General features: G+C 38.6%; 3 protein-coding genes across 3 annotated transcripts; all 3 read left to right on the top strand.

Annotated features, from left to right (window-relative positions):
* The first annotated feature begins 305 nt into the window (after positions 1 to 305).
* Positions 306 to 4,013, top strand: LOC117264179 (uncharacterized). Its single transcript, XM_033638036.2, has 3 exons — positions 306 to 479; positions 1,516 to 1,626; positions 3,455 to 4,013. The coding sequence occupies exons 1-3, from the start codon at positions 425 to 427 to the stop codon at positions 3,667 to 3,669; spliced, it is 381 nt and encodes a 126-aa protein (XP_033493927.1). The 5' UTR covers positions 306 to 424; the 3' UTR covers positions 3,670 to 4,013.
* A 5,700-nt stretch (positions 4,014 to 9,713) lies between these two features.
* Positions 9,714 to 18,554, top strand: LOC117263057 (uncharacterized). Its single transcript, XM_033636188.2, has 3 exons — positions 9,714 to 9,989; positions 13,177 to 13,287; positions 18,057 to 18,554. The coding sequence occupies exons 1-3, from the start codon at positions 9,938 to 9,940 to the stop codon at positions 18,275 to 18,277; spliced, it is 384 nt and encodes a 127-aa protein (XP_033492079.1). The 5' UTR covers positions 9,714 to 9,937; the 3' UTR covers positions 18,278 to 18,554.
* Positions 18,555 to 18,683: 129 nt separating this feature from the next.
* Positions 18,684 to 22,688, top strand: LOC117264157 (uncharacterized). Its single transcript, XM_033638001.2, has 3 exons — positions 18,684 to 18,834; positions 19,786 to 19,896; positions 22,259 to 22,688. Exons 1-3 carry the CDS (start codon positions 18,783 to 18,785, stop codon positions 22,480 to 22,482), a joined length of 387 nt encoding a protein of 128 aa, XP_033493892.1. The 5' UTR covers positions 18,684 to 18,782; the 3' UTR covers positions 22,483 to 22,688.
* The last annotated feature ends 3,155 nt before the right edge of the window (positions 22,689 to 25,843 follow it).

Raw genomic sequence — 25,843 nt, 5'->3', positions numbered from 1 at the left:
AAAAGTCTGAGTCTGTCAGTGGCAAAAACGAGCACTTTTAGTGGACGTAAACTGATGGTGCAAACATGTCCCGAGTGGTTAGATGCTGCCTGTTTCACCGCTGCTGGCTGCGGCAGTGTCACTCAATACATGGCCAGTTTAAAAATTGTTGACAAAAAGGGTTGGGGACCAATATTCTGCTGTGAAGGACTGTACTGTACATAATAGTTTCAATTCCTGTTCCAGAGGTGTGTCGCCCCGTTACAAACGTTCTTATCACCACTGTTGTTGACACGTATTATTGATATAACCCCCTCAGGTATAAAGATGCTGACAGTGAGTTATTGTTCCTCAGAACTAAACCCTGTACCTTCTGAAACAGAAGGATCTTAAAAAGTTAGAGACCAACCAACACTCTTTGGTGGTATTTTTATTAAAGAACATCATGATGACCAAATTTCTGTGGAGCTGCGCAGCACTGTTGACACTGCTTGTTACAGGTAGGAGGTTTTTACTGTATTTTGGAGATCAAAATCAGAACCTTTAATTTTGTGTATGGACTCAAATAAGGATCAGGAGGATTTTGAACATGTGAAATCCTGTTCAGAAATAATTTCAAAGCCTGTGGTTACTTATTGACTTTTGTGAACCTGTGAAAAAAACACACACAAACTTTAACTGTATTTAGACAAGCTCAAAACTGCAAATCCTTTCCACACGTTCACAAACTACAATTTCTTATGCTTAGTTACAGCCTATAAATGATTTCTGAACAACATTTTAGAAACTTAAAATCTTATTGACCCTTGTTCATGCCCATACACTTTGCAGACACAGGGTATCCAGCAATAATAAAGCAGATTTTTACAGATATGTGTTGACAGAGCAGGAGTGTCCTATAAAATCTGATGGAGGTGTTTGTAATCTGAAACAAAATAAAGTGCTGAAAGTATGATTTTTAGCAAACTGCATGAAATACTTCACCAAAAATCACATCTGTCTTGAATTTAAAGGGTCAGTTCACCCAAATTACAAAAATTAAATTAAATAAAAATGATCACATGGCTACTTCTAGCAAAATAACAAATAGTTTGGGTTTTATTTGCTCAGGTTTAAAGATATCCATCTTATTTGTGCCATAAACTGACACTGTTGTTTTGTTTTCATTTTTACAGGATTTGTCAAAAAAAAATTCACAGATCTTTAAGGTGTTTTTGGAAAAACAAGCAGCTGTTAAATGTTTTTCACCTCTAATGTATGTGGGTGGAGCCAGAAACCTCAGATATCTCAGAACCTGCGTCAATGTCATACACATGTATCCTGGATTTAATTCCACTTAAGATAACACATGACCAGCCAGCATTCTCCTTGAGAGGTTATGAAACCAACTCTTGACGTGTACTTTGTGATTACAGCAGGTGCTTGTTTGATTAAGGCATGGAATGAAGTATTTGTGGCTTTGTTTTCCTTTCAGTGTATGACAAAAGATTGATACTCTAACGACTTCCTGTTTGCTTGTTGTCTGCTCTCCCACAGTTGAGTCTCTCACCTGTTACACCTGTGATTTCAATATCCTCGACTCCTGCCTCATCACAGCTCCTGTAAATTGCACGGGAGCTCAGGACAGATGCTTCTCTGCAGTTGCCAGTAAGATGAACATCTGTTCTTTGAATTGCCCTACATGATTCTGTTAGAAACACATTAACACTCCAGCCTCGTCACATATCGTTGTTGATGATTTTCCACGTCCAGATCCGATGCACAAGGTACAAGGGTGCATTGGTTGTTGATGTTCTGGGACGCCATGTCAAGTTCTGCCTGTTCCATTCAGTGTTCCGTTTTCACAGGAAATTTAACGTTTCCATACTGTCTCTTTGAAAATAAACGCACTACGCCAGTGCAAAAACACCGATTGACGTTTTTTTTTTTCCTCCAATAACTAACGCATATGGTTAGGTTTAGGAAAAACAGAACAGGGTTTGGCTTTATAATCTTAAGGGACACAAACACTGCTCTCTCGGGTGAAAGTCGGTGAAAGTTGGCATTTGTTGGAACCATCCACCACCCCTTCCACACATCCTACTTGGACTTTTGCTGCCTTAACTTTCACTCTTGTCCTGCCACATTTCCCCTGACGCCGCCAAGCACCATTAAACTATAAAAGTGACCAGCGCTGTATCATGCTGAGGTCAAAGGATGGCTTTTTTCATCAGTGTCTGACACCGTGAGTCACTGCCAAAGCGCTGGATTTCGACGACTTGTTGATTCATTTACTTCGGAGTGAGACCGGGGTATTAAATGAATTAACAAGTGTTATTACTACTACCTCCACTTTTCATTGAGCCGCTGAGCCTCAAAGAATTTGAATAACTTTGTTAATAATTTTGGTTTTCAGTTAATAGTTTTAAATTCCCAACATGCTTTAAATACTCTGTTGGATGATTTTGTACTCTAAATGTATAAATGTATAAATCTAGTACAAATATGTAAGAATTATTTCTCATAAATTTGAATGGATGGTTGGATGTTGTAAAACCCATATTCCCTCTCCTGGAGACTAGCTATTTAAACAGCTTCCCAAAAAAGATAATTTCTATTAGTTTCACCTTAAATCTAGATTTAAATTTTATCACAAGTGAATAAAATCATTAACTTACATAATGAAGGAGAGAATTCATATATAACCATATTTGTTTTCCATTTACAAATCAAGGAGAAAGACATGCAGTAATAGGGTAACAGTAATAACATATACACAATGAAATGAAAGACAATGTGAATGAACGAATGAATGAATGAATGAGCGAATGAATGAATGAATGATTACAGTTCCCTTTAAAAAAGAAATGAGTTAAATGGATGAGAGATAAATTGATTGATGCAAATACCTAAAAACAGGTTTCCACTAGGAATCATCTGAAATACTTTTGGCCACATATAATATTTGATTATTTTACAAATAAAATATATTTAATATACAAATAACTGAATTACAGTTGCATTTTGTGTATAAATTATTACCATTTTTAAGTTTATGGTCATCTGCTCCAGGCACGCTGCTACAAGTGTTTACATCACATAGCCTACACTGCTACATGTAGCCACATGCTAACATTGCAGCACAGACAGTATGAGAACATAAAGTGTTGAATATTAAAGAATGTAAACACATTGTAGTTTGTCAGCATCAGGGGTTGGAATTGGGGGGGTTAGATCACCACATGATTCCTGACCGTGGCACCACTGCTACTCACTGCTCCCTCAGGGGATGGGTCAAATGCAGAGAACAAATTTCACACACTCAGGTGTGTGACAATCAGTGGAACTTTACTTTACTTTACCTTTAGTTGAAACCCAGAGTACAAGTATGAGCCTAAAAATGAGCATAAAAGGCCCCCTGCAAATCGTAGTTGTAATCAGCTCTAAGTCATTAAAAAAGAATCACATCAAAGTATCTCATCTTTGCTTTCTCCAGAGTTTAGTGGCCCCCTCGTGGATGTCCATCAACGAGGCTGCACAGAAAAATCCGACTGTGAAAGCAGTAATGGCACCATCCTGAATGTTAACTACACGATCACAAAGACCTGCTGCAGTGCCGACCTCTGTAACGGAGCTGCCCCCATCCAGCTGCCTCTCGCTACAGCTCTGGGTGCTGCTCTGGTGGCACTCTGGAGCCAGTGGGGCCTTTAATGAAGAATTCAGGAGGAAGAAAACAAGTTGCTGCACATTTTCATTTAAAATATTTCTGTCCTTAAATTTCATGAATATGCTTTGAATAAGTGTAAGTGTCCTGATGATATATAATGGAGGGATACTGGCCGCATGATATGACTATATACAACATCATATGAATTTATTGTACAAGTAAATTCTAGCTGTATATCAGAACTGACTATCTATGCTTTTCTGTGTAATTTGCATACATTCATTAATGTTTTAATGTATTTCAAAACCTTTCCAAACATGCATGAGATCATTGTAGATTTCGTGTGATTATTTAGTGCTAAAAGGCAACTAAATCCTAATTGTTTCCATTTTTGTTTTCTGTGTTTATTTGAAACAAAACCTAAATGATTAATATGATGAGATAAAATGCAGTTTTAGAGACAAGGTTGGGACATGGCAGATTTTAATCAAAGCAGTGGTTTATAGTAAGGCTTTTTAGGGAAACACTTTCTAGTTGAGTGATGGATGAGAAGACTGACTCCAGTTAGCAGCCAGTTAGCTTAGCTTAGCATAAGGGTTTAAACAAAAAGCAACAGAATATTATGTAGGTTATGTTTAGAAAAGTAAAGTTACGTAGGTTAAGTTTAGGCAAGTAAAGTTATGTAGGTTAAGTTTAGGCAAGTAAAGTTACGTAGGTTAGGTTTAGGAAAGTTAAGTTTTGTATGCTAGGGTCAGGCAAGTAAAGTTACGTAGGTTATGTTTAGAAAAGTAAAGTTAGGTAGGCTAGGTTAAGGCGAGTAAAATTATATAGGTTAAGTTTAGGCAAGTTAGGTTACAAAGGTTAGGTTAGGAAAGGTAAGTTATGTAGATTAGGTTTAGGCTACTTAAGTTACATAGGTTAGGTTTAGAAAAGTTAAGATACATAGGACAGGTTAAGGAAAGTACAGTTACGTAAGTAAAAGCAACAGAACATTATGTAGGTTAGTTTTAGGCAAGTAAAGTTATGTAAGTTAGGTTTAGGTAAGTAAAGTTACGTAGGTTAGGTTTAGATAAGTAAAGTTATGTAGGTTAGGTTTAGATAAGTAAAGCTATGTAGGTTAGGTTTAGATAAGTAAAGTTATGTAGGATATGTTAGGAAAGTTAAGTTACACCGGTTAGGTTAAGGAAAGTACAGTTACGTAGGTTAGTGTAGCAGGTCTAGCTGCTACCGTGAGTTCCCTCGGCATACAACACCAACACGACAGATCAGTTACAGAGACCTCCTTTTATTCTCTGCTGCATGCAAATACTTCAATATAAACATTAAACAAAAAGCCACCATGCGCCTGCTGTTGCCCGGCTTCTTCTGGTGCATGCGGCTCAGTCTCTGGAGTCCCTCAGTCTCACCAAATAATAGTTTCAGCCCTTGCCAAACAATCCTGACAGCCAGCCTGTCTGTCTTTGTGGTGTGCAGCAGCCACTTGAGGCCCAGCACGCTACTGCATTTGAAAGGTAGAGTACAATTAGTTAACAAGCACCAGCTGTGCAAATCAACTGACCTGGCGCTGCTCTTCTGATCCATCTTGACATCTCTCCTGCAGCTGAACCCCGACTATGCCCACCTCCACAGTTAGGTTTAGGAAAGTTACGTAGCTTAGTTTTATGCAAGTAAAGTTATGTAGGTTAGGTTTAAGCAAGTAAAGTTATGAAGGTTTGGTTTAGGAAAGTAAAGTTCCTCCCCCCACTGCCGCAACCTTGGAGTCATCTTTGACAGCAATCTCTCCTTCAACCAACACATCAAGCAAGTCACCAAATCAGCATTCCACCATCTCAAAAACATTGCCTGCCTCCGCCCCTCTCTCTCCTTCCCTGCAGCTGAAACCCTCATTCATGCTTGTACTACATCTCGTATCGACTACTGCAACAGTATCTTCTACAGCACAATCTCCAATCTCCCGTCACCACATAACCCCTGTCCTCCAGAACCTACACTGGCTCCCTGTTCCTTACTAGTCAGGACCGAAAATTGAAAAAACTCTTCAGAAAATGACATAGTAGGCATTTTTGAGGAAAAGTACTTCATGTGTTGTTTTTATATGATTTTTAAGTGCTGAATCCATTTCTGCCGTATGCTGAGCTCTACGGGTCACTGTTCAGTCATAAATGAGTGATTTGCATAATAAGCAAATTAATTATGCCAAACACTGGAAATGGGTATAATTTTGCTTCTTGTTAACTTATAAAGGTGATCTAAGTGTACATGACCATGTTTGTGACATCCAGGAATTCATCCATTACCATGTTACAGTTATGATACTTTTCCTTATTAGCATAATTTGCATAAATTATGTAATAATGAGTTAAAAAACAGGAAATCATTACATGTATTTACTTTAAACAACTAATAAAGATGATCTTACATAGTTAATGTCTAAGTTAGAAAGTCCACAAGTTAATCTGTCATAAATAAATATTTTCTTCATATTGCATAATTTGCATGCATTTTAATAATTGGGTCAAAACGAGGAAATATGGTGCTGAATCCATGTCTGTTTTTTAGTAAGTTGTAAAAATGTATTAATTTTTAATTTATGATAATAATAATAATTATACAACAAGTATGACAATAAAGGCCATTTATATAGTTTTGATACATTTATTAAATGCACAAACATCAAAAACCAAAAATGTGGGTGGTAACAAGCTAATGTAAGCTAACAAAGCTATGCATCCACAGGCTCAACAACACAACAAACTTCACACTTTAATTGTTCATACATGTGTCACTGTAGTTTCTACACTTGCAAGATGCAGTACATGTGTTAGGCTTGCAGCCGCATCGGGCTGTCTTGCACCCATGTAGCAACTCATAATGTAATAATGGCTTATAATGTAATAACGCTTCATAATGTAATAACAAAAATGTAATAAAGGTTCATAATATAATAATCGGCTCATAATGTAATAAAATCATGAGCGTATAACGTAATAACAGCTTTGTGCATAATGTAATAATGTAATAACTTATAACATTATGAGGCTTACTGGCGCCCCTCATAATGTAATAACAGCTCATAATGTAATAACAACTCATAGTGTAATAATGGCTCATAATGTGATAACAGCTCATAATGTAATAATGGCTCATAATGTAATAACAGCTCATAATGTAATAATGGCTCATAATGTAATAACAGCTCATAATGTAATAATGGCTCATAATGTAATAATGGCTCATGATGTAATAACAGCTCATAATGTAATAATGGCTCATAATGTAATAACAGCTCATAATGTAATAATGGCTCATAATGTGATAACAGCTCATAATGTAATAATGGCTCATATTGTGAGAAAAGTGCTGCATTATCATCATTTTTTGGTCAAAACTGCACACACTGACAACGAGAGTGCACTTAAGGGCAGAGGTCTCTGTTTGTGTTTGACTATGATTTGTTTATAGATGGCGAGACAATAACCAACTCAAAAGCCAGCTGTAGAAGAGGATGGATTAGGGAAGAAGGAGGGGGACTGTAGTTCATGTAGTTTAAAAGAGCATTTCCTTTGTTTACTATTGCTACAATAAATGCAGGACACAATAACTTCTACAATAAAAACACATTTAAGATTGGTCTTTTCAAATAAGTATGTGAACATTCTTTTCTTCCATACAACCTAGTGAAGACCTTCCAGTCAAAATGTTGCTGTTATTTTATTGTTGGTCTTCATGCCAATTTAATAAAGACTTTTAATAAGCATTGTTTTCCAACTACTTGCGTTAAATACATGATAGCAGCGTAACATATCCATTCAGTTTACTTTATTTTGGAACTTGTGCAAGAATGAGAAGAGCGTTTTAGAACCATGTAATAAAGTCAAAAAACTGGCTCATGCACACCTTTGAAGAGTCTCCTGAACAGGTGCGTCAGAAAAAAACTTCAGCAGGTCAAGAAAGAAAAAAGATTCCCGCACACTGTTGCCAAACTTGCAAAATATTTAATGGGACACAGCAGCTACGTTTCGGTCATTACAACCTTCGTCAAGCAGAGTGCCTGACGAGGGTTGTAATGAATGTAATGCCTCAGATCAAGGCTTAATGAGTGAATGGGATTAAAAAAAAAACAACAACAACTTTACTTCTTCCAATGAATGTCTTTAATATTGACCCATCCAAAGGATATATGTTTAGTCACGATCCAGGCTGTAATCCACCTGGCATTTTGGCTGAAGAGCTTCCTGATATTGGACCCAAGGCCAGTATTGCGTCCAGCCACTCTGTATAACCTACTAATACTTGTGCAGCAGTCTTCATCCGTCATAATATTTAAAACTAACAGAGAACATTTCCTATGTCTGAGACATTTCTTTCATTTATTTGTGAAAAACATTCTGCTGGGTCACACCATAAAGTGACACAGCAAAAATTAATTTGCTTGAAAAATTGGTGTGCTACTGTGGCTGCTAAGCTAACTTTTACATGCTAGCTAGCCAATAACATATTCGCTGTGAGCCTGGAAACTTAACAGGTTCATCATCCCAGGCCCATTTTACATCCATCCACAAAAATTTATGAAAATGTGCACAGTAGTGTCCCTGCTCACACACAGACAGGTATACATACACATGCAAATTTCGCCTAAAACATAACATTTTGGCAGAGGAATTATAAAAAAACTGAGAACCTTATTTCACCGGCATACGATGGATTCTTATTTGGGACATACTGAACTTTCAAAAAAAGTAGTATGCCGACTTTTCCTCAAAAATGCCTACAGGGTTACAGAATTTAGAAGTTACAGCCCTGACTATACCATTATCCAATTCAAAATCCTCCTACTCACCCACAAAGCACTTCACAACCAGGCCCCCTCCTACCTTAAAAACCTGCACCCCTTCCTGCATCCTTCGCTCCTCTGACGGCAACCTCTTCACAGTACCTAGGACCAAGCATTGCACCTGGGGCGACAGAACTTTCTCTGTTGCTGCCCCTACCCTCTGGAACTCCCTCCCACAACATATCCGCAGCTGCACAGACCTCACCTCCTTCAAGACTCAACTCAAAACATACCTGTTCCATTCTGCATTTAACTTGCAAATTTAATCCATCCTACTTTTTTCTTGATCTTCCCTTGTACCCACCTAACTGTGTAATGTCAGCACCCTTATTTGTCTATAACTTTGTCTATAACTAATACTACTACTACTACTACTACTAACTACTACTCCTGTCTGTAATTTTTTCCTCTTTTGTCTGCTGTTTTGCATTCTTGATTTCCCTGCCCTTTTTTTCTGCCTGTAAAGTTTCTTTGAGTTTCTGAAAAGCGCTGTATAAATAAAATGTATTATTATTATTATTATGAGAAAGTTACGTAAGTTAGGTTTAGGAAAGTACAGTTACGTAGGTTAAGTTTAGGCAAGTAAAGTTACATAGGTTAAGTTTAGGCAAGTAAAGTTACGTAGGTTAGGTTTAGGAAAAGAAATGTATAAACAATGTATCTTAGAATAATTTACGATTACGTGGGTTATAAACAAACTCTGGTGCCTTACTTTTCTTTCTTATGGTATGCATATAAACAGCAGATGAGAACAGCCTGAATAAGTCTCCCAAAATGTTGAGCTTTTCTTTTAAAGAACATAATTTGCAGCAGGTTTATTAAATAATGTTTTGGAGACTTTTTTATTGAGCTCACAGCTTAGATTTCACTTAAAACTTTTATTTATATTTTGTATTTATGTTATTATTTCCATTTCTATTCTATTCTATGGTTGTAAGTGGACCTAAAATTGAGATTATTTTCTTAAACTGAAGACTAAACCCTCCATGATTACATGCCATTCTTTTTAAGCTCCATCCCATAAAAGTGAAGGGAGTGTCTCCTCATTACTTTAACAAAGAATCCTAATATTTATCGAGGTATTGTTGACTGATGCTTTGTTCTCTATTGCAATCAGAAGCTTTTGAAAATGAATGTTGTTCAGGTTCACAAAGGTTCAAACACACACGCAAACACGTGCACATAAATATGCACACACACACACACACACACACACACACACACACACACAAAGGGAGGAATGAGGCTGGCGTCCATAAACTCTTTTTCTCTTTGTTTGGCTTTTTAATAGACTTGACTCTCATCAAACAGCCCCTCAGTGTGTTAGAGAATATTCTAGCTGGCACACCTTTGACATAAAAGCAGATGCCCTGAGCTAGTGAAGCTCATTTGAATCCCACTTCAGACACTCTGCTGTGCTGCTGGGTCACTGAACCTCTCTTTGACCGTCTTCAACCACACAATTGTGTAAGAGCAAGATGCTAAGGTTCTTCGGGGTCTGTGCGGCATTGATGGCCATGTTTGTTACAGGTAAGAGAACAAATCAGGAGGCGCTCATGTATACTTTGTCTTGGCAAAGAGGAAAATTATCTCTCAATTCTTCTTGAAAACAATTACAAAAACATCCATTAAAATTGTTACAAGTGAATATCAGAGGCGACATTTTGAACGATTAATGCTAAATACTATTTTGCTTATGTGCTGTAAATAAGTTATGTCAACTTACACCCGAAGCTAACCAAGATTACCAATGCTGTACAACTGAGGACACAAAGGTCATATTTTCCCTCTTACCTGTAGAGCCTATTTATCAATCTAGATTGTTTTGGTGTGAGCTACAGAGATTTTTGGGCAGACATTTCTAGGACCAATATCTCTAACACTCAGCAACTCACACCAAAACATTCTAGATTGATAAAGAAATAAAAGGAAAATATGTATTTTTCATTTTGGGATGTACTGTCCCTTTAAGATTTTTACAGTTTGAAGGCAAGAATAACAACAAAATTAAAGGATTTTGTACAGTACAGGCCAAAAGTTTGGACACACCTTCTCATTCAATGCGTTTTCTTTATTTTCATGACTATTTACATTGTAGATTCTCACTGAAGGTGTCAAAACTATGAATGAACACATGTGGAGTTATGTACTTAACAAAAAAAGGTGAAATAACTGAAAACATGTTTTATATTCTAGTTTCTTCAAAATAGCCACCCTTTGCTCTGATTACTGCTTTGCACACTCTTGGCATTCTCTTGATGAGCTTCAAGAGGTAGTCACCTGAAATGGTTTCCACTTCACAGGTGTGCCTTATCAGGGTTAATTAGTGGAATTTCTTGCTTTATCAATGGGGTTGGGACCATCAGCTGTGTTGTGCAGAAGTCAGGTTAATACACAGCCGACAGCCCTATTGGACAACTGTTAAAATTCATATTATGGCAAGAACCAATCAGCTAACTAAAGAAAAACGAGTGGCCATCATTACTTTAAGAAATGAAGGTCAGTCAGTCCGGAAAATTGCAAAAACTTTAAATGTGTCCCCAAGTGGAGTCGCAAAAACCATCAAGCGCTACAACGAAACTGGCACACATGAGGACCGACCCAGGAAAGGAAGACCAAGAGTCACCTCTGCTTCTGAGGATAAGTTCATCCGAGTCACCAGCCTCAGAAATCGCAAGTTAACAGCAGCTCAGATCAGAGACCAGATGAATGCCACACAGAGTTCTAGCAGCAGACCCATCTCTAGAACAACTGTTAAGAGGAGACTGTGCCAATCAGGCCTTCATGGTCAAATAGCTGCTAGGAAACCACTGCTAAGGAGAGGCAACAAGCAGAAGAGATTTGTTTGGGCCAAGAAACACAAGGAATGGACATTAGACCAGTGGAAATCTGTGCTTTGGTCTGATGAGTCCAAATTTGAGATCTTTGGTTCCAACCGCCGTGTCTTTGTGAGACGCAGAAAAGGTGAACGGATGGATTCCACATGCCTGGTTCCCACTGTGAAGCATGGAGGAGGAGGTGTGATGGTGTGGGGGTGTTTTGCTGGTGACACTGTTGGGGATTTATTCAAAATTGAAGGCACACTGAACCAGCATGGCTACCACAGCATCCTGCAGCGACATGCCATCCCATCCGGTTTGCGTTTAGTTGGACGATCATTTATTTTTCAACAGGACAATGACCCCAAACACACCTCCAGGCTGTGTAAGGGCTATTTGACCAAGAAGGAGAGTGATGGAGTGCTGCGGCAGATGACCTGGCCTCCACAGTCACCGGACCTGAACCCAATCCAGATGGTTTGGGGTGAGCTGGACCGCAGAGTGAAGGCAAAGGGGCCAACAAGTGCTAAACACCTCTGGGAACTCCTTCAAGACTGTTGGAAAACCATTTCAGGTGACTACCTCTTGAAGCTCATGGAGAGAATGCCAAGAGTGTGCAAAGCAGTAATCAGATTGCTATTTTGAAGAAACTAGAATATAAAACATGTTTTCAGTTATTTCACCTTTTTTTGTTAAGTACATAACTCCACATGTGTTCATTCATAGTTTTGATGCCTTCAGTGAGAATCTACAATGTAAATAGTCATGAAAATAAAGAAAACGCATTGAATGAGAAGGTGTGTCCAAACTTTTGGCCTGTACTGTATATTGCCACAAGAATTCAATGACTGCCTAACAGTGTAAAGAAGGCTTTGAAACAGACTGTCCTTGCAAGAAGAAGAAAAGCATCAATCATTTCAGCACCTACCCCAAAAACATGTCAAAATGACAAAGATCAGAAAATGCTTTATGTGTCACAGTGTTTTAAACACTCAGAAAACTTGAGTTTGGTGTGATTTTCATCACTGGTTAAAACATGTCTTTGGTGGGTGTTTTATTCTGTTGATCCATGACCTCTGATTTCTAAAATCCAGGCTACGGCCCTGAAGCTTTAATTACATACCCCTATTACGCTCATACAGCAATAAAGAGAAGCATGTAATACGAAAAAGACACGTTTTCTTAGGCCTGAGGGAATTTTAAAGGTTCCCTATGGCAGTAAAAGATGTTGGACTTTAACACTGGCTCGTCACTTTGTTATTCTGAAATAGAAATACGTCTTTGCTCCCAAAAAATGAAGGTTGTATCAAAGAAGTATCGAACTGTATCAAGCATGAGAAAATTAATGGCTTCATATTAATTTTTTACATAATGTGGAATCTCCATCTCACATACACTGGCTTTCCATGTTACTTTTTTTTGTCTTTGTTGATGTTTTGGATGGGTTTGGGTAGGTGAGGTTATATGTATGTGTTAAAGTGTAACTGTTAGTTTGAACTAAAATATTTGCTGATGTAGTGTTGGTGTTTCTGGCACTTCACCTACATGCAAAGTGAACGGAGACTGAAAAGCAGTTTTAAAAAAGGTCAAAACCTAGGCAAAGCTATTCAAATAGAACATAGCCACACAAAGTTATTATTTTTTAGACCAAATCACTGAGAGTGTATTAATGTTATTATTAACACTCACATGTTTCAGTGATTATGATGACAGATATGATGAGAAGTGATACAGACGATGATGTCAGCACTGTATGTATGTGATTTGTGTAATGCTGGCTTGATGACACAGTTTGGAGTTTCATCATTGTTGCTATCTTACTTATTTTCCTCTTTTACATAACTTATAAGAAAGTACTCCATTCTCCATCACTTCACCTCTCTCTCTCTGTATCACAGGTGAATCTCTGAGATGTCACACCTGCAAGGTGGGCTTGGGAGATAAATGTCTGTACAGCTCCATGATGACCTGCAGTGAAGCTCAGCCCAGCTGCTACTGGGGAAAACTGGGTGAGTCAGTGATCATCTGCTCCCCATGACAACAGATGGGTGTATCCCTGCTGATGAGTTTGTAACTCTTCTCTGACCACAAACCATTAGGGGATGAAAAACCTGTCCTGATGGTTCAGACTGAGCTGTGGCTGGACTTACAACACATGAAAAGGTCCACCTCAGAGCAGAACAAACATTTTCTGCTTTTTTATTGGCAGACACATAAGTTGTAAAACGAACCATAGTGGAGAACAAACATTTATGATGCTTACACCTTTTATTCAGCAAGATAATCTTCACAAATAAATATCACTTTCATGATTATTGAAGCCTAAATGAAATCGCCAGTAAAAAGCTAATGGTTATAAACAAACTACACTACAGTCACATGACTTAACGTCTCCACCATACCAAGACAGTAAAGCTGTGTTCAACACAGCTCGGCACTATGACGTTCTGTTGTCTCATTTAGCCACTTGTTAGCAACCACCTTTTTTAAGACACATAGAAGCTTCAAAGTTCAGAACATAGTAGGCTATAGTATCTTTAGCTTGTGTTAAGCACAGACCTTATTTCAGGCATCTATCCAAAAACCCATTCAAAAAACCATCGCACTTTGAGACGAGGGAACTAGGAGGGTTAAAATACCAACTCATTTCCAGATTTTAGGACTCATTCCTTGGGCACTCTATACCTGATTAAGTAGCTCCTTAAAAAAATTTGTGTGTACCAACTAGTAAGATGCTTCAAAACAATCAGTGCATATAAGTTAGGCAGGATGATGAAATAGTCTACATTAGGGGCCAGGGTGGCTCTGACTCAGGAGGTAAAGCAGGCTGTTCACCAATCAGAAGATCAGAGGCCCCAGCTCCACCAACTCCTCCAGTCCGTATAGGGAAGTATCCTTTAGCAAGATATTAAACTCCAAATTGCTCCCAGTTGCTGTTCCATTGGTGTGTGAGCGTGTTAAAAACTGAGTAGCAGGTGGCACCTTGTATGGTAGCCTCGGCCACCTGTACTCTACGAGCGCATTCAAAAACAGGCTACTCACTCGGAGTCCTGGGGTGCACACTGGCACATACTGGACCATTTGTAAATTCAGAGTAGGAAGGAAGGAAAGGAACCGTTTGGTTATTCAGAGCACCACACCCTTGGAGCAGCAGAGTATACTCCACCCATTCTCACTCCAAACTCGTCAAAATCTGGCACTTTTTCGGTGATGTAGGCATCAGACACCAATAAACTGAGGCACATTTTGTGGCAGTATGATACACACTGGGCACATCAGTTTTAGAGGCAGTGGGTAACAACCCAACTCATCAAATACTGGTGCTTTGTGAGTGGATGGCCTTATCAGACACAGACACACAGAGCCACCCTTCTCAGTGGTATGATACGCACCAGGTAGCAGCAGTTTGTAATGCCTTATGTTATATAAAGAGAGAAAGTCCATTTCGGTAGGGTGGCAGAGGAGGTGGATGAATCCAACAATATCTGGACTTTCACCCAGGAGCCTGTGGGAGCTCACGAGAGCCTGCTATTTGTTTCCTGTTTGAATTTTAAACCAAACCAGGATGTTTTTTCCAAACCTAATCATGTGCTTTTGTTGCCTACACCTAACCACAGAGTTTTCTTGTCCAAACCTAAGGAAATAAACCTAAAAACAGAGCATTTTGCCTATATTGTAAGTGTATTTTGAAAAAGATTGAATGCATGTAACAAGCAGAAACTGTACATTCAAGCAAAAATGGAAGTGTATTTTGATAAGGTATAATGCATGTAACAAATAGAAATTGACATGCTGTTCCCTGATGAGAACGTGTTGGGACGGAGCAGCAGAGTGCAAGCAGAGTAAATGTGAAGTTAACAGTTAACAGTTTGTTCATTCATTTAGAAATAGATGGCTCTGTTTCTCATATATGAAGCAAGCCAGGTCCTGGTTAGCTTAGCTTAGCATAAAGCCTGGCGATGGGGAATCAGCTAGCCTGTGTCTGTCCAAAATGTGCTGATTTACCTTATGTTGAGTGTTAGATGGTGAGATTCATACCACTCTCATGCCTGTGGGCTAAATATGTCTATATATGACTACATCTTTATAAATGTGCATAATGCTTTGGAAAACTACACGTCACAACCATTTGATTTGTATGAGATAGGCTAAATGCTTAAGATACTGATTGCTTAGTTACTACACTTAGGAGACAATGGCAAGGTGAAAAATATTACTTCTTTAACCTTAAAGTGACCAGGTTCAGTAAAGCCAGTGTTTGATGTCCGTGACTGAGTCAGCTGCTCCTTTAACACTTTTTACTTTCAGCCATTGTTGCTGCTGCTATGACGCAACGCGGCACATACCGACAATGCCAAAAGCAAACAGCACAAACCCCCCCAGTGCCACACAGAGATAAAAAGGTGGTTTCAGGCCAACTGGGGTTAGACTAGTAGGCTACATGTAGGTAAACACATGGTAGTAGTGGAAAGTAAAGACGTACATTAACACAAATACTGTAGGCCTATTTCAGTACAGCTTTGAGGTACCTAAACTTTACTATATTTCCATGTTCTGCTACTTTGTACTTCTACTTCTTTACATTTCAGAGGGAAATATTTGACTTTTTACTCCACTATGTTTATTTGGCAGCTACAGTTACTGGTTCTCTACAGATTATGATTTTATCTACAAAACATGGGAATATCCTACAAAACACAATGCTCTGTCATCCACCTTAGTCCCAAGAAAGCTACTATAGAAGTGGTTATGGGTGCAGCTTCTGATAAATGCATACACTACCTTTTCACATACCTGGAATGATGTAAGAAATAATAACACCAATGGAACTTCATTAGACATAACAGAAAAGTATTCAATCAGAATTTGCAGTAACAGAATGACAGCTGGAATGACAGGTCTGTTATCACTTAGCGTCAGCACATGATATCCTTGTATTTTTCTGTCTGACTAAATTCTCAAGTTAAATTAAAAAATTGCACGCGATAAAATAAGCTCAACACCATACCTTGAATTATGTGTTTAGTTATCTAGGCTGAGAATGTGTCTTCTTTCATATCATATACAATGAATGACAAAAGTTATTTGTTTTACTTATACTTCATACTATTGATATCAATGAGTTCTGCTTCTTAATATGGCATGATATTTCACTCATAGAACTCTGATTCATTAAAATGTGTAAACTGCGTAGTTACGGCAAACAGGTGGAGCATTAGCAGGGAAACATCACGTTCATTCACTTTACATGGAGCTAAAATGAATACCAAATTATGTTTGCCGAATGTGTTAGTGTCTGGTCATGAGTGGGAAGAAATCATACATAATCATTTAGAGGGAGTAGATGTTTACCATAAGCTAACTCAGGCCCTGTTAAATTTAACCATGTCGCAAGGCAAGCTAATGGCTAATGGGCTTGGTTAAAAAGGTGAACAATCAATGCTTTGAGATGGCTGTCAGAGATGATAGACGTATGATCACATTATCCCATTTGAGGGGTAAGAGGTGGTGTGTTCTATGTTTTATTTCCTAGTCCCTTTTGGAAAGAGGATTAGCAGACCATTACAATTTAAAAATGCCAATTCTGGTTCAGCTCTGGGATTTCGGCCCATGATTCAAGCAAGCTATCATGGGGGTTAGGAATAAGGTGGACAGATTAAAGTACCCAGAGTCAACGTGTCCTCATACAATGTTCAACTGATATCCTATGAAAGTGCACACTCAACAGTCTGTTTGATATATCGTTACAAATTGGCAGCCTACAAATGACATTATGTCAGTAACATAAAGTTACATCATTAACGTAAAGTTACACAAGTTAGTTTTAGGCAGGTAAAGTTACTGTGCTTAGATTTAGGAAAAGAAACACGGTGAGGTTCCTTGAAATGACTCAAAGTTCACATAGTTCTGAAAACTGGTCTCCTGGGGAAAGTCCTGTGCTTTTTGTGAGCGGCAACCTCTGAGGCTGAGAAAGGAAGCCAGTGCGGAAGGACCAAAACTGCAGTTCATCGAATGGCCACTTTAGGATGGCTCCAAAACCAAGTACTTCTCCGTAGACACCCCTCCATGTTAAAATGTCCAACTTTACAGCAGAAATAAACATATTTACAGCCTGGTACAAAAAAACCCATTTTGGTCTCTATAGCTAATTTCATTGTTCATGGCAGCTATGCAGGGTTGAATTTTTTAAAACTCACCCACTACATTTTATTAAGGCCCAAAGTTATGCATATTTAAGGGAGGGGCCACTTGATTGGCAGGCTGTCTGTCTCTCATGCAAAACTCAAGGCTTCAAAACGGCAGCCTACAAGGCAATGGGTTATGTCACAGTAGCTATAACAATTATTTGTACAATCTATGGTTCTGTGAGCCATCCACCAACACAACCTGCCTCTGAACTGGACCTCTTGGGACTGCTTCCTTTTTTTACTCCTGTCAGCACATTGGTTATGTGATCAATGCCTTCCAAAATACATGGGTTTTGCATAAACTACTGACATCATCATTACATAAGATACGTATAAATTTTTATACGTTAGTTGTCATAGGAAAACATACTAATAATGCATGAGAACAGCCTGCCAGAATACAAAGAAGGTAAAATTAGCTCCAACACAATTAGTTACAATATTAAAATACTATTTAAGTAAAGATCTGAATATGTCTTTCTTCAATCACATAAGGAATCACAGACAGACACAGCGAAAATGTGTTAGTACTTTAATTAATTTTCTTAAGAAAAAAGTTAACACCCTCTGATCTCCTTGTCTTCCTCCAGCCTTCAACATCAGTTATTTGATGACCCTGAGCACTCGAGGCTGCATTGCCTCGTCTCTCTGCAACCAGACCGAAACAGGAGCACTTCTGAATGCCGCTTACACCGTCACCAGGACCTGCTGCAGCACTGACTGCTGTAATGGAGCCACGTCTATCCAGGTCCCTCTAACTGCTGCTTTAGGCGCCACCCTAATGGCGGTTTGGAGTACCTGGAGCCTTTAAAAATAAACAAAAAGATCCTGCTCATAACTGAGTGTTGTCTTTGTATGCAAGCGATTAAAGAACACACTCCCATGTTGTGATATTCCCATTGTTATAACCTCTATGCCTGTAAATTTGAGGGAATTTGAGTAATAACATACTGCACAGTCCCTGTCAGAAGCTCATAAACATTTGAAACTTATGCATCATTAACTACCACAAAGGAAACTTAACTGCATGAAACTCTTCACTGCATGTTCATAATGACAGTAAATAATAAAACTCGTTTGAGCTCAAACTTAATGGCTGTGGGTTTTCCTCCAGGCTGTGAATGTTTGTGTTTTTGTAGTGACCGGAAATGTCAACTCCACTCAGCTGGAACACAAAACCAGATGAACTTCATTCTTGCATGTTACCTCTACCTGAAAACATATCATCACATTCTCATAAGCTCATGTGACTGAGACAGGTATTTAAACCTTTAATTAAACATATCTTAAAAAGCAAATACGCTGACAGGACAAGGATGAATAGTGTTTGGAAAGCAGTGACTGTCCTGAGTGCCTTCATCGCAGCAGGTAAGTTGAGAAAAATATTTAATGCCTTGAGGTCAAAATGATAGTTAATCAGGATTTTGAGTTAAAGTGTGCCTTTATTTACTATAGTTATCATTGTTTTGGAATGAAAATCTATTTTGTTATTTTTTCATATTTAACTTTTATATTTCCATCTGACCTCTGCAACATATCTTTGTTAAGCACTATCTAAATTAATTGGAGGAGTATTGTAGTGAAAATAAATAACTATACAAGCAACATGTTGGTACTACAGGCTTGTTACTTTGGACAAAATATGCCGGACAAACTTACATAAAGGTGAGTTATTAACTGCCGTTCAAGATAAAGTCTCAGGTGGTTTCACTCACTGCAGTTTAAAGACATGTAGTCTGGTAGTGTCTGATCCAACACTACTCCCATAGGTCTAGCAAGACATTCCTTTTTATGTATCTGAATTGATACAGACTGCTGTATGAGACTAAAATAAAACATCTGGAGAGTATCTTGTTTCCAGAATTTACCTGCTAAGTAGGGTGTTGTGGCAGTAAAGGAAGAGAAACAAAGGTACTTGTATTTATTTACCTAAAATACAGCAATGCATACACTTTCTAAAAACTGTGCACAGTACAAAGATTGGAAACAGGGGAAAACAGCTCGTCTGGCTCTGTCCAAAGCTAGAAAACCCCAACTACCAGCACCTCCAAAGACTCCAGCAAATCAATACATTCTTCCAAGACATTATCAAGAACACACGTTAACTATGAATACTCATTTTAAACTTCAGTTTCTGTTGTTAAACAAAAGAGATAAAACATATAATTAATGAAATTTAGAAGTGCTGATGGAGAAACTGGAAACTAGCACTGATGAAACCTGATACTGTTGAAGAAGATAAGACGCATCCAAACTATGTTGTAGAGTGAGTTGCTGATCTGATTATCACATATTTTCTTCTTTCTTTCCGTTGAACAGCTCAATGCCTGACCTGCCTTCAGTGTCCTATTGGTGTACTTGAGGCGTGTCTGTTTGGGGAGGATGTCACATGTCAAAATGCGACTGAGAGCTGCTACCGAGGACAAGCACGTAAGGAAACCACTACAATACTCTCAAACATATTGTAAACACATTACAGTGAAATTTGACGGCAACAGTAAGACAATTAACATAATGAGATTACATTACCAAATTAAATAAATTTGGATCAAAATTATGACTAAAACATGACTAATAGCTGCCAAGTACATTCTTGACCCTGGAAGCAGCAGCTGATCAAACTATCTTACCTCAAAGTCATGTGATAAAATCAAAAGCTCCAGAACAGCTACTAAATGAACCTTGGAGGGGAGATTGTTAAAATGACAACATGACAATACAAGTAATTGTAGAATAAATGTAAAACCAATTTTGAATACACTAAAGCATGAACAAATATTAGATGGTCAAATTTTTTATTTTACCCATGATGCTTATTGTGTCCTTAGTAGATGCACAGTTAGAAATGCTTTGAGGAAAGTCTGAAGACAGGAGTTGGCCTGTTTTCACTGGAAGCAAAAACTATGTAAAAAGTATTAAACAACCTACCCAAGAAAAAGATGAGAGGCCATAACAAATAGAGTCAGAGCATTATTGTAAGAATAAATTAGTATAGTAAGAAGAAAACTGGATTCACAAAATTACAGAACAGCCAGTCCCCCCAGGATTTCGTAATGTTGCGATCACAACATTTGATGCAAATTGAGGCAATCCCCGTGAATTTTGCACGACCTTTTTGTCATGAGACTGTCTTCTGTGGGACCGGGGCTCTGTGATTGGAGTCACACACACTTATACGCCTTTCCACCAAATTAGCGCTGGTTCTTGAACCAGTTCTGTTAAGGATTCTTGGAACCTTGGTACTATCTAGCAAACCAGCCAGCATTTCTACCAGTTTTGTTCTGACCCATTGTAACCGAGGATGTGTCATCAACAGAAGTAAACAGTGGGCAAAATTATGGATTACATTGAGTACCTGTGAACTTTTCCTATTATTTCTCAATTGACTTCCCTACTTTTGCTTTCTACATCCTCTTTCCAACATGTAGAATATGACACGGCACTCATCTTTGGTCGAAATGCTCGCAACTGTTCAAATTAGTGTGGGAACTGAAAGGATACCAGCTCCATGTTGGTGGAAAAGGGACCCGACAGTTAGAGGCTTGACAACAGTCGAGGCGTTTTGCTGTCGGATGTTAACAGCTGTTGCAGCAGTGCGAGCTGGCTTTTAGGTTGTCTTTCATACAGTCAGTTGCCTCTGCTAAGCTAAGTCTTTCAAAATGGAAACTCATTAAAACATGCCTGCGTTCAACAATGGGACAAGAACATCTAAATGGTCTTGCTGTCATCAGTATCAATACAGAACTTGCTCAGACACTATCATAGGTTGGTGGGCCATCATTGTTTCACATTTGTGGTCAGATGCTTGACAAGTTGTAAATACTGGAAAAGCACAGCAACTATCATTAGCCTGGTAGATCACCTGGTGATTGAACCAGCCAGTATCAGCTGGACAATTGTAACGTGCTGTGAAACCACGTTGATTTTAGATACAATAAGAAATAAAAACAACAAGCAGATATAGTGAGCATATATTCTGATGAATGACACTCATTGTCAAATGTTAATTGGCAATAGTGCTCCACCCGGTTGAAATTCGCCGAGCAGAAGAAGAAAAGCTCCCAGATCCTGTGGTAAGTGCACAAAGCCGTGTTTGATTTGAAACAGCACTACCCTGTTAAAATGTGCGCACTCTACAAATAACCACATAATGTACCACAGTGCATGTGAGTGTACTCACAGAAGAATCTGACTGGAGACACATCAGTATGACTAGATTGATTAGTTGTGACTTAATCACACAAAACCGTTGAATCAACATTTACAGAACAATTTTAATTAAAAGAGTTTCTACTGTAAGCTTCTATTGATGCTCTTATGAGGCATTTAATGAGTAAATAATGGAGGACTATGAGTATTTGCTTGGTTACAGATCTGGAAAATTGGTGGATGTATGTAGCATGAAGCCCACACGGTCAAACTGCAATCCCTGAAGAAATAATATCTTTTTTTTCCCTTTATTTTTTTTTGAAAAATGATAAGTGATCTCCTTTTAGGGATATATCCAGGATGTCAAACTGACTCAGCAGCAAACACAGGTTAAAAAGATAAAGATAGAGGCTAAAGCCTAACGTACAGATCACAGTGTAAAAGTGAATCACCCCATCACTTGGCGATCGAGACAGAAGATGATGAAATTAAGGGAAACTTTGTTGATTATCAACCAGCTCTGTGTCATCGCAGTGTGAGATGAACAGTGTTTGGCCAGTCGGGGTTCGAAGGCTTGGCAGTGAACTTCCTTTGAATTTTTTTTACATTCCCTGACATCCTTTTCTGTTTCCAATCCTCCCAGAATTCAATGCAACAGGGGATCTCACCCTTCACATCCGCGGCTGCCTGGACTCCGACCTGTGTGGGAGGACGATAACCAGCAACTTTCTGGGTGTCGGTTTTTCCAGCAGTTTTGAGTGTTGCACAACAGACCTCTGTAATGGAGCCATTTCTGTCCAGCTCTCTCTCACTGTGGCCCTATGTGCTGCCATCCTGTCCTCTCTGTGGGGCGTGTGGGAGTTATAGTTTACATGATCGGCTTCTGTTTCCACAGTTCCCTGAGTGGATCTGTTTACTGTTTGCACTAATTCTGTTATGAAGTAATCATTTTAAATCAGAGTATTTCTACAGTCTACATTAATATTTAGCCTACTGTGATTTGTGCTATTTGCCATGTATTGAAAAGGTAATTTAAGATCTGTCATCACTAAAGAGAATCATTGTGATCTGTTTTTCTGACTTGTCATCCTCTTAAAATACATATTCAGGGTCATAGCTAGCATCGAAGACACAATATATACACTACTGTTTAAAAGTTTGGGAAGCTTGATTGGGCTCAGTCAGATGGAGAAGAGCAATGCTTTATATTTTGAATGGTCTTTCATGCTTTCAACTTGTAAAATGCCCTCTTTACAATTTAGGCCTACGTGTTCTTTTGTATGGAGCGTTTGTTTTGTACATGGAGAACAAAATACTGAGGTAAAACCAGACTGACAACTTAGAGGACAGAAAGAGACAAAGACACCACTGAGCAACAGCTCAGTAAGAACAGAAGAATCAGCAGTCACTGGTAAAAGAAACTGTACGCTTATTATCAAATTGTGTGCAGATTTTAACAGGAGCAGACTAAAACACAGTTAAAACAGAAGAATAACAGTTTCAAGAGAGGTAATTCTGAAAAAGTGTTTTAAGAGAGATTTTAATGACGAATCAGAGCTAGTGTGTCATTTGACGCATTCACACTAGCGCTATTTGGTCCACTTTAAACAAACCCTGGTCCACCTCCACGGATAGTTCAGTTCGTTTGGAGTGGTGTGAAAGCTCATTCCAACTCTGGTGCAGACCAAATGAGCGAACCCTGGTCCGCTTGAAAACTGGGGGTCTCAATTCACTTGCAAGTGAACCCTGGTATGGTTCGCTTACAGTGGGAAATGCAAACAGACTATCCGGCGAACCAAAGAGAGGAAGTGAACCAAAGAGAGGAAGTGATGTAGAGTGCAGTGCATTTTGGGTAGGAAAAAAAAGAAGAAGTCAACAGCACGAACTGGGAGAAGCAGAGGTAAAACAAGAAAAAGTTGGAAAAGGTCTCGTGGGCAGATGTGGAATAGTAAGGAGAACACCAAAGTAAGCCCTGGCCAAACAATGAGCCAGGTTTTCTTCTTCCTCATGCTTTTTTTCTTCCTGGTCAGTGGTCGTTTCAGGCAATACCGCCCCCAAACGAGCAGCTGTTGTAACTGCGTGACGTCCAGGCAGTTTGGTCCGCTTTAAAAAGTGCAGTGCGAAAGTGAACCAAACCAAATAAAGGTGAGAAATTTTTCGGCATTCCCCACCCAATCAAACCGAGTCCCCCAGACTATCCTGGTGTGAATGCACCCTCGTCAGAGTTGTGTGGCTCTGACTCTAAAGGATCTGTCTCCCCTGGTTTATAGCCTCAACCTAACAATTAATAACAGACCTCTGCAGGAGGATCTCAGGCTGCATTCAGGCTAAGGCATTATTAAGTCAGTGATGATCTGGGACCAACCCAAGGTGTACTTTAAAGTAATTATAGTATTATTATGGGCTATGTTTAAGCACTATGTCACTTTATGATTGTTGATACATCTTAAGAAAGACTGTTGTGACTGAAATGTAGACTCCTTTTATATAAATCAGAGCAGAGATGAGCAGAAAATATGACTAGTGGGCATGAGGAGCTGTCATTATTATTATTGTTCACAGAGACAGCCAACAGGTTTGTGTGCACTTAATATGCAGGGCTTGTTTTGTAAGGAGGATCAGTGCTGTGTCATGTTGTCAACACTTGACAGCAACACTGAACAATGTACTACTGTTTTCTACACAGACAACCTGTCCTAACCTGAGTCCTAAAACCCGGAAATGAGTTCACATTTTACCTCTCGTGGTTCCCTCGACTCAAAATCAGTGGGTTTTTTGAATGAATTTTTGCTTAGATGCCTGAAATACAGCCTGATGTTAACACAAGCTTAAGGGACCTTCACACTTTGTTCTATTACATAAGATTTGTCAGTAAATACCCCACTCATGAAATTTGAAGCTTTTATGTGTCTTGAAAAAGGTGGTTCATGTCAAAAACAGTTTTACAGCCGTGCTGGAGGGGCAACATTGAATCATGCGACCCTGGTGTAGTTAATTTATAGCCTAATGTTAGCATTTTACTGCTGGTGATTGCAATTAGGCTTCAAAAATCATAAAGTGATGCTTATTTTTGAAAATGATCTTGCTGAACAAAATATTTAAGTGTCCTACATATTTGTTTGCCATAGTTCTTGTTTTCTGCAATAAAAAAAACAATGGAAAAATTCGCTTTTTGACAAGGGAACCAGGGCGAAGCTAATGCTATTGATCTGTTTTCATCGCCCTACCTGCAAATCATCACAAAACCAAGAGTGCCCTCTAGTGCACCAGGCTGAATACAGTTACATCACAACATGATTATCTAAAGCTTCTGCAGCAGGCATGCTTCAGATTTTAATGAGAAAAAAAGTCAGAATAGTTAGTAAAGAATATCTAGGCTACTTATAAAATAAGAACCTCTTTCTAATATTCGAGCGTCAGTCACTGCTACACAATTTACATCTTAATTGTCTCAAAGTTCCTCCCAAACTGGCTGGCTTAAATCTTTTGCCAATAAAAAATAATTGCACATTATTATTTTTTAATTATCATACAATTTACTAATTAATCCCAGAGAAGAAACATTTGTGACGACAAATCCCCATGTGAGATGTTTTTTATCACATTGAAAAATAAAACCTCTCAGGGGAAACACACTCTTAAACTGTCTCTCATGGGGTAATTAAATAGATTAAACTGTCCTCAAACTGTCACCCTGGAAGTTTTTCAAGGACCCCTGAAGCTCCATGGATCTCTGTTTGGGTCTCCATGACAAGTAAACACACTGTATCTGAATAAAGACTTTGACTGTCAACATTAAATGCTCATTGGACTGACAACTCAGCAGGACTTTCCAAATAATATTGATTTTCCAGATTTCTGGACGTGACTTTGCAGCTTTTCATGTCTTGTCCATACTCTGAAAGCAGCGAGCAAAGCAAAGCTCAATATCTCCCTCTACTGGCTCTTTACTATACTACAACACATACTCCACAGTACTTTCAAAGTATGTACAGTACAGGCCAAAAGTTTGGACACACCTTCTCATTCAATGCGTTTTCTTTATTTTCATGACTATTTACATTGTAGATTCTCACTGAAGGCATCAAAACTATGAATGAACACATGTGGAGTTATGTACTTAACAAAAAAAGGTGAAATAACTGAAAACATGTTTTATATTCTAGTTTCTTCAAAATAGCCACCCTTTGCTCTGATTACTGCTTTGCACACTCTTGGCATTCTCTCC

The sequence above is a fragment of the Epinephelus lanceolatus genome, chromosome 16, assembly GCF_041903045.1.
Source record: "Epinephelus lanceolatus isolate andai-2023 chromosome 16, ASM4190304v1, whole genome shotgun sequence".
Classification (NCBI taxonomy): domain Eukaryota; kingdom Metazoa; phylum Chordata; class Actinopteri; order Perciformes; family Serranidae; genus Epinephelus; species Epinephelus lanceolatus.
This window is presented reverse-complemented; position numbering and strand designations above follow the sequence as displayed.

Coding starts and splice junctions, on each gene's coding strand:
- LOC117264179 (XM_033638036.2), top strand. CDS start 425: ATGATGACCAAATTTCTGTGGAGCTGCGCAGCACTGTTGACACTGCTT. Junction 480..1,515: donor GTTGACACTGCTTGTTACAG/GTAGGAGGTTTT, acceptor GCTCTCCCACAG/TTGAGTCTCTCACCTGTTAC. Junction 1,627..3,454: donor ATGCTTCTCTGCAGTTGCCA/GTAAGATGAACA, acceptor TGCTTTCTCCAG/AGTTTAGTGGCCCCCTCGTG.
- LOC117263057 (XM_033636188.2), top strand. CDS start 9,938: ATGCTAAGGTTCTTCGGGGTCTGTGCGGCATTGATGGCCATGTTTGTT. Junction 9,990..13,176: donor GATGGCCATGTTTGTTACAG/GTAAGAGAACAA, acceptor TCTGTATCACAG/GTGAATCTCTGAGATGTCAC. Junction 13,288..18,056: donor CTGCTACTGGGGAAAACTGG/GTGAGTCAGTGA, acceptor GTCTTCCTCCAG/CCTTCAACATCAGTTATTTG.
- LOC117264157 (XM_033638001.2), top strand. CDS start 18,783: ATGAATAGTGTTTGGAAAGCAGTGACTGTCCTGAGTGCCTTCATCGCA. Junction 18,835..19,785: donor GAGTGCCTTCATCGCAGCAG/GTAAGTTGAGAA, acceptor TCCGTTGAACAG/CTCAATGCCTGACCTGCCTT. Junction 19,897..22,258: donor CTGCTACCGAGGACAAGCAC/GTAAGGAAACCA, acceptor CAATCCTCCCAG/AATTCAATGCAACAGGGGAT.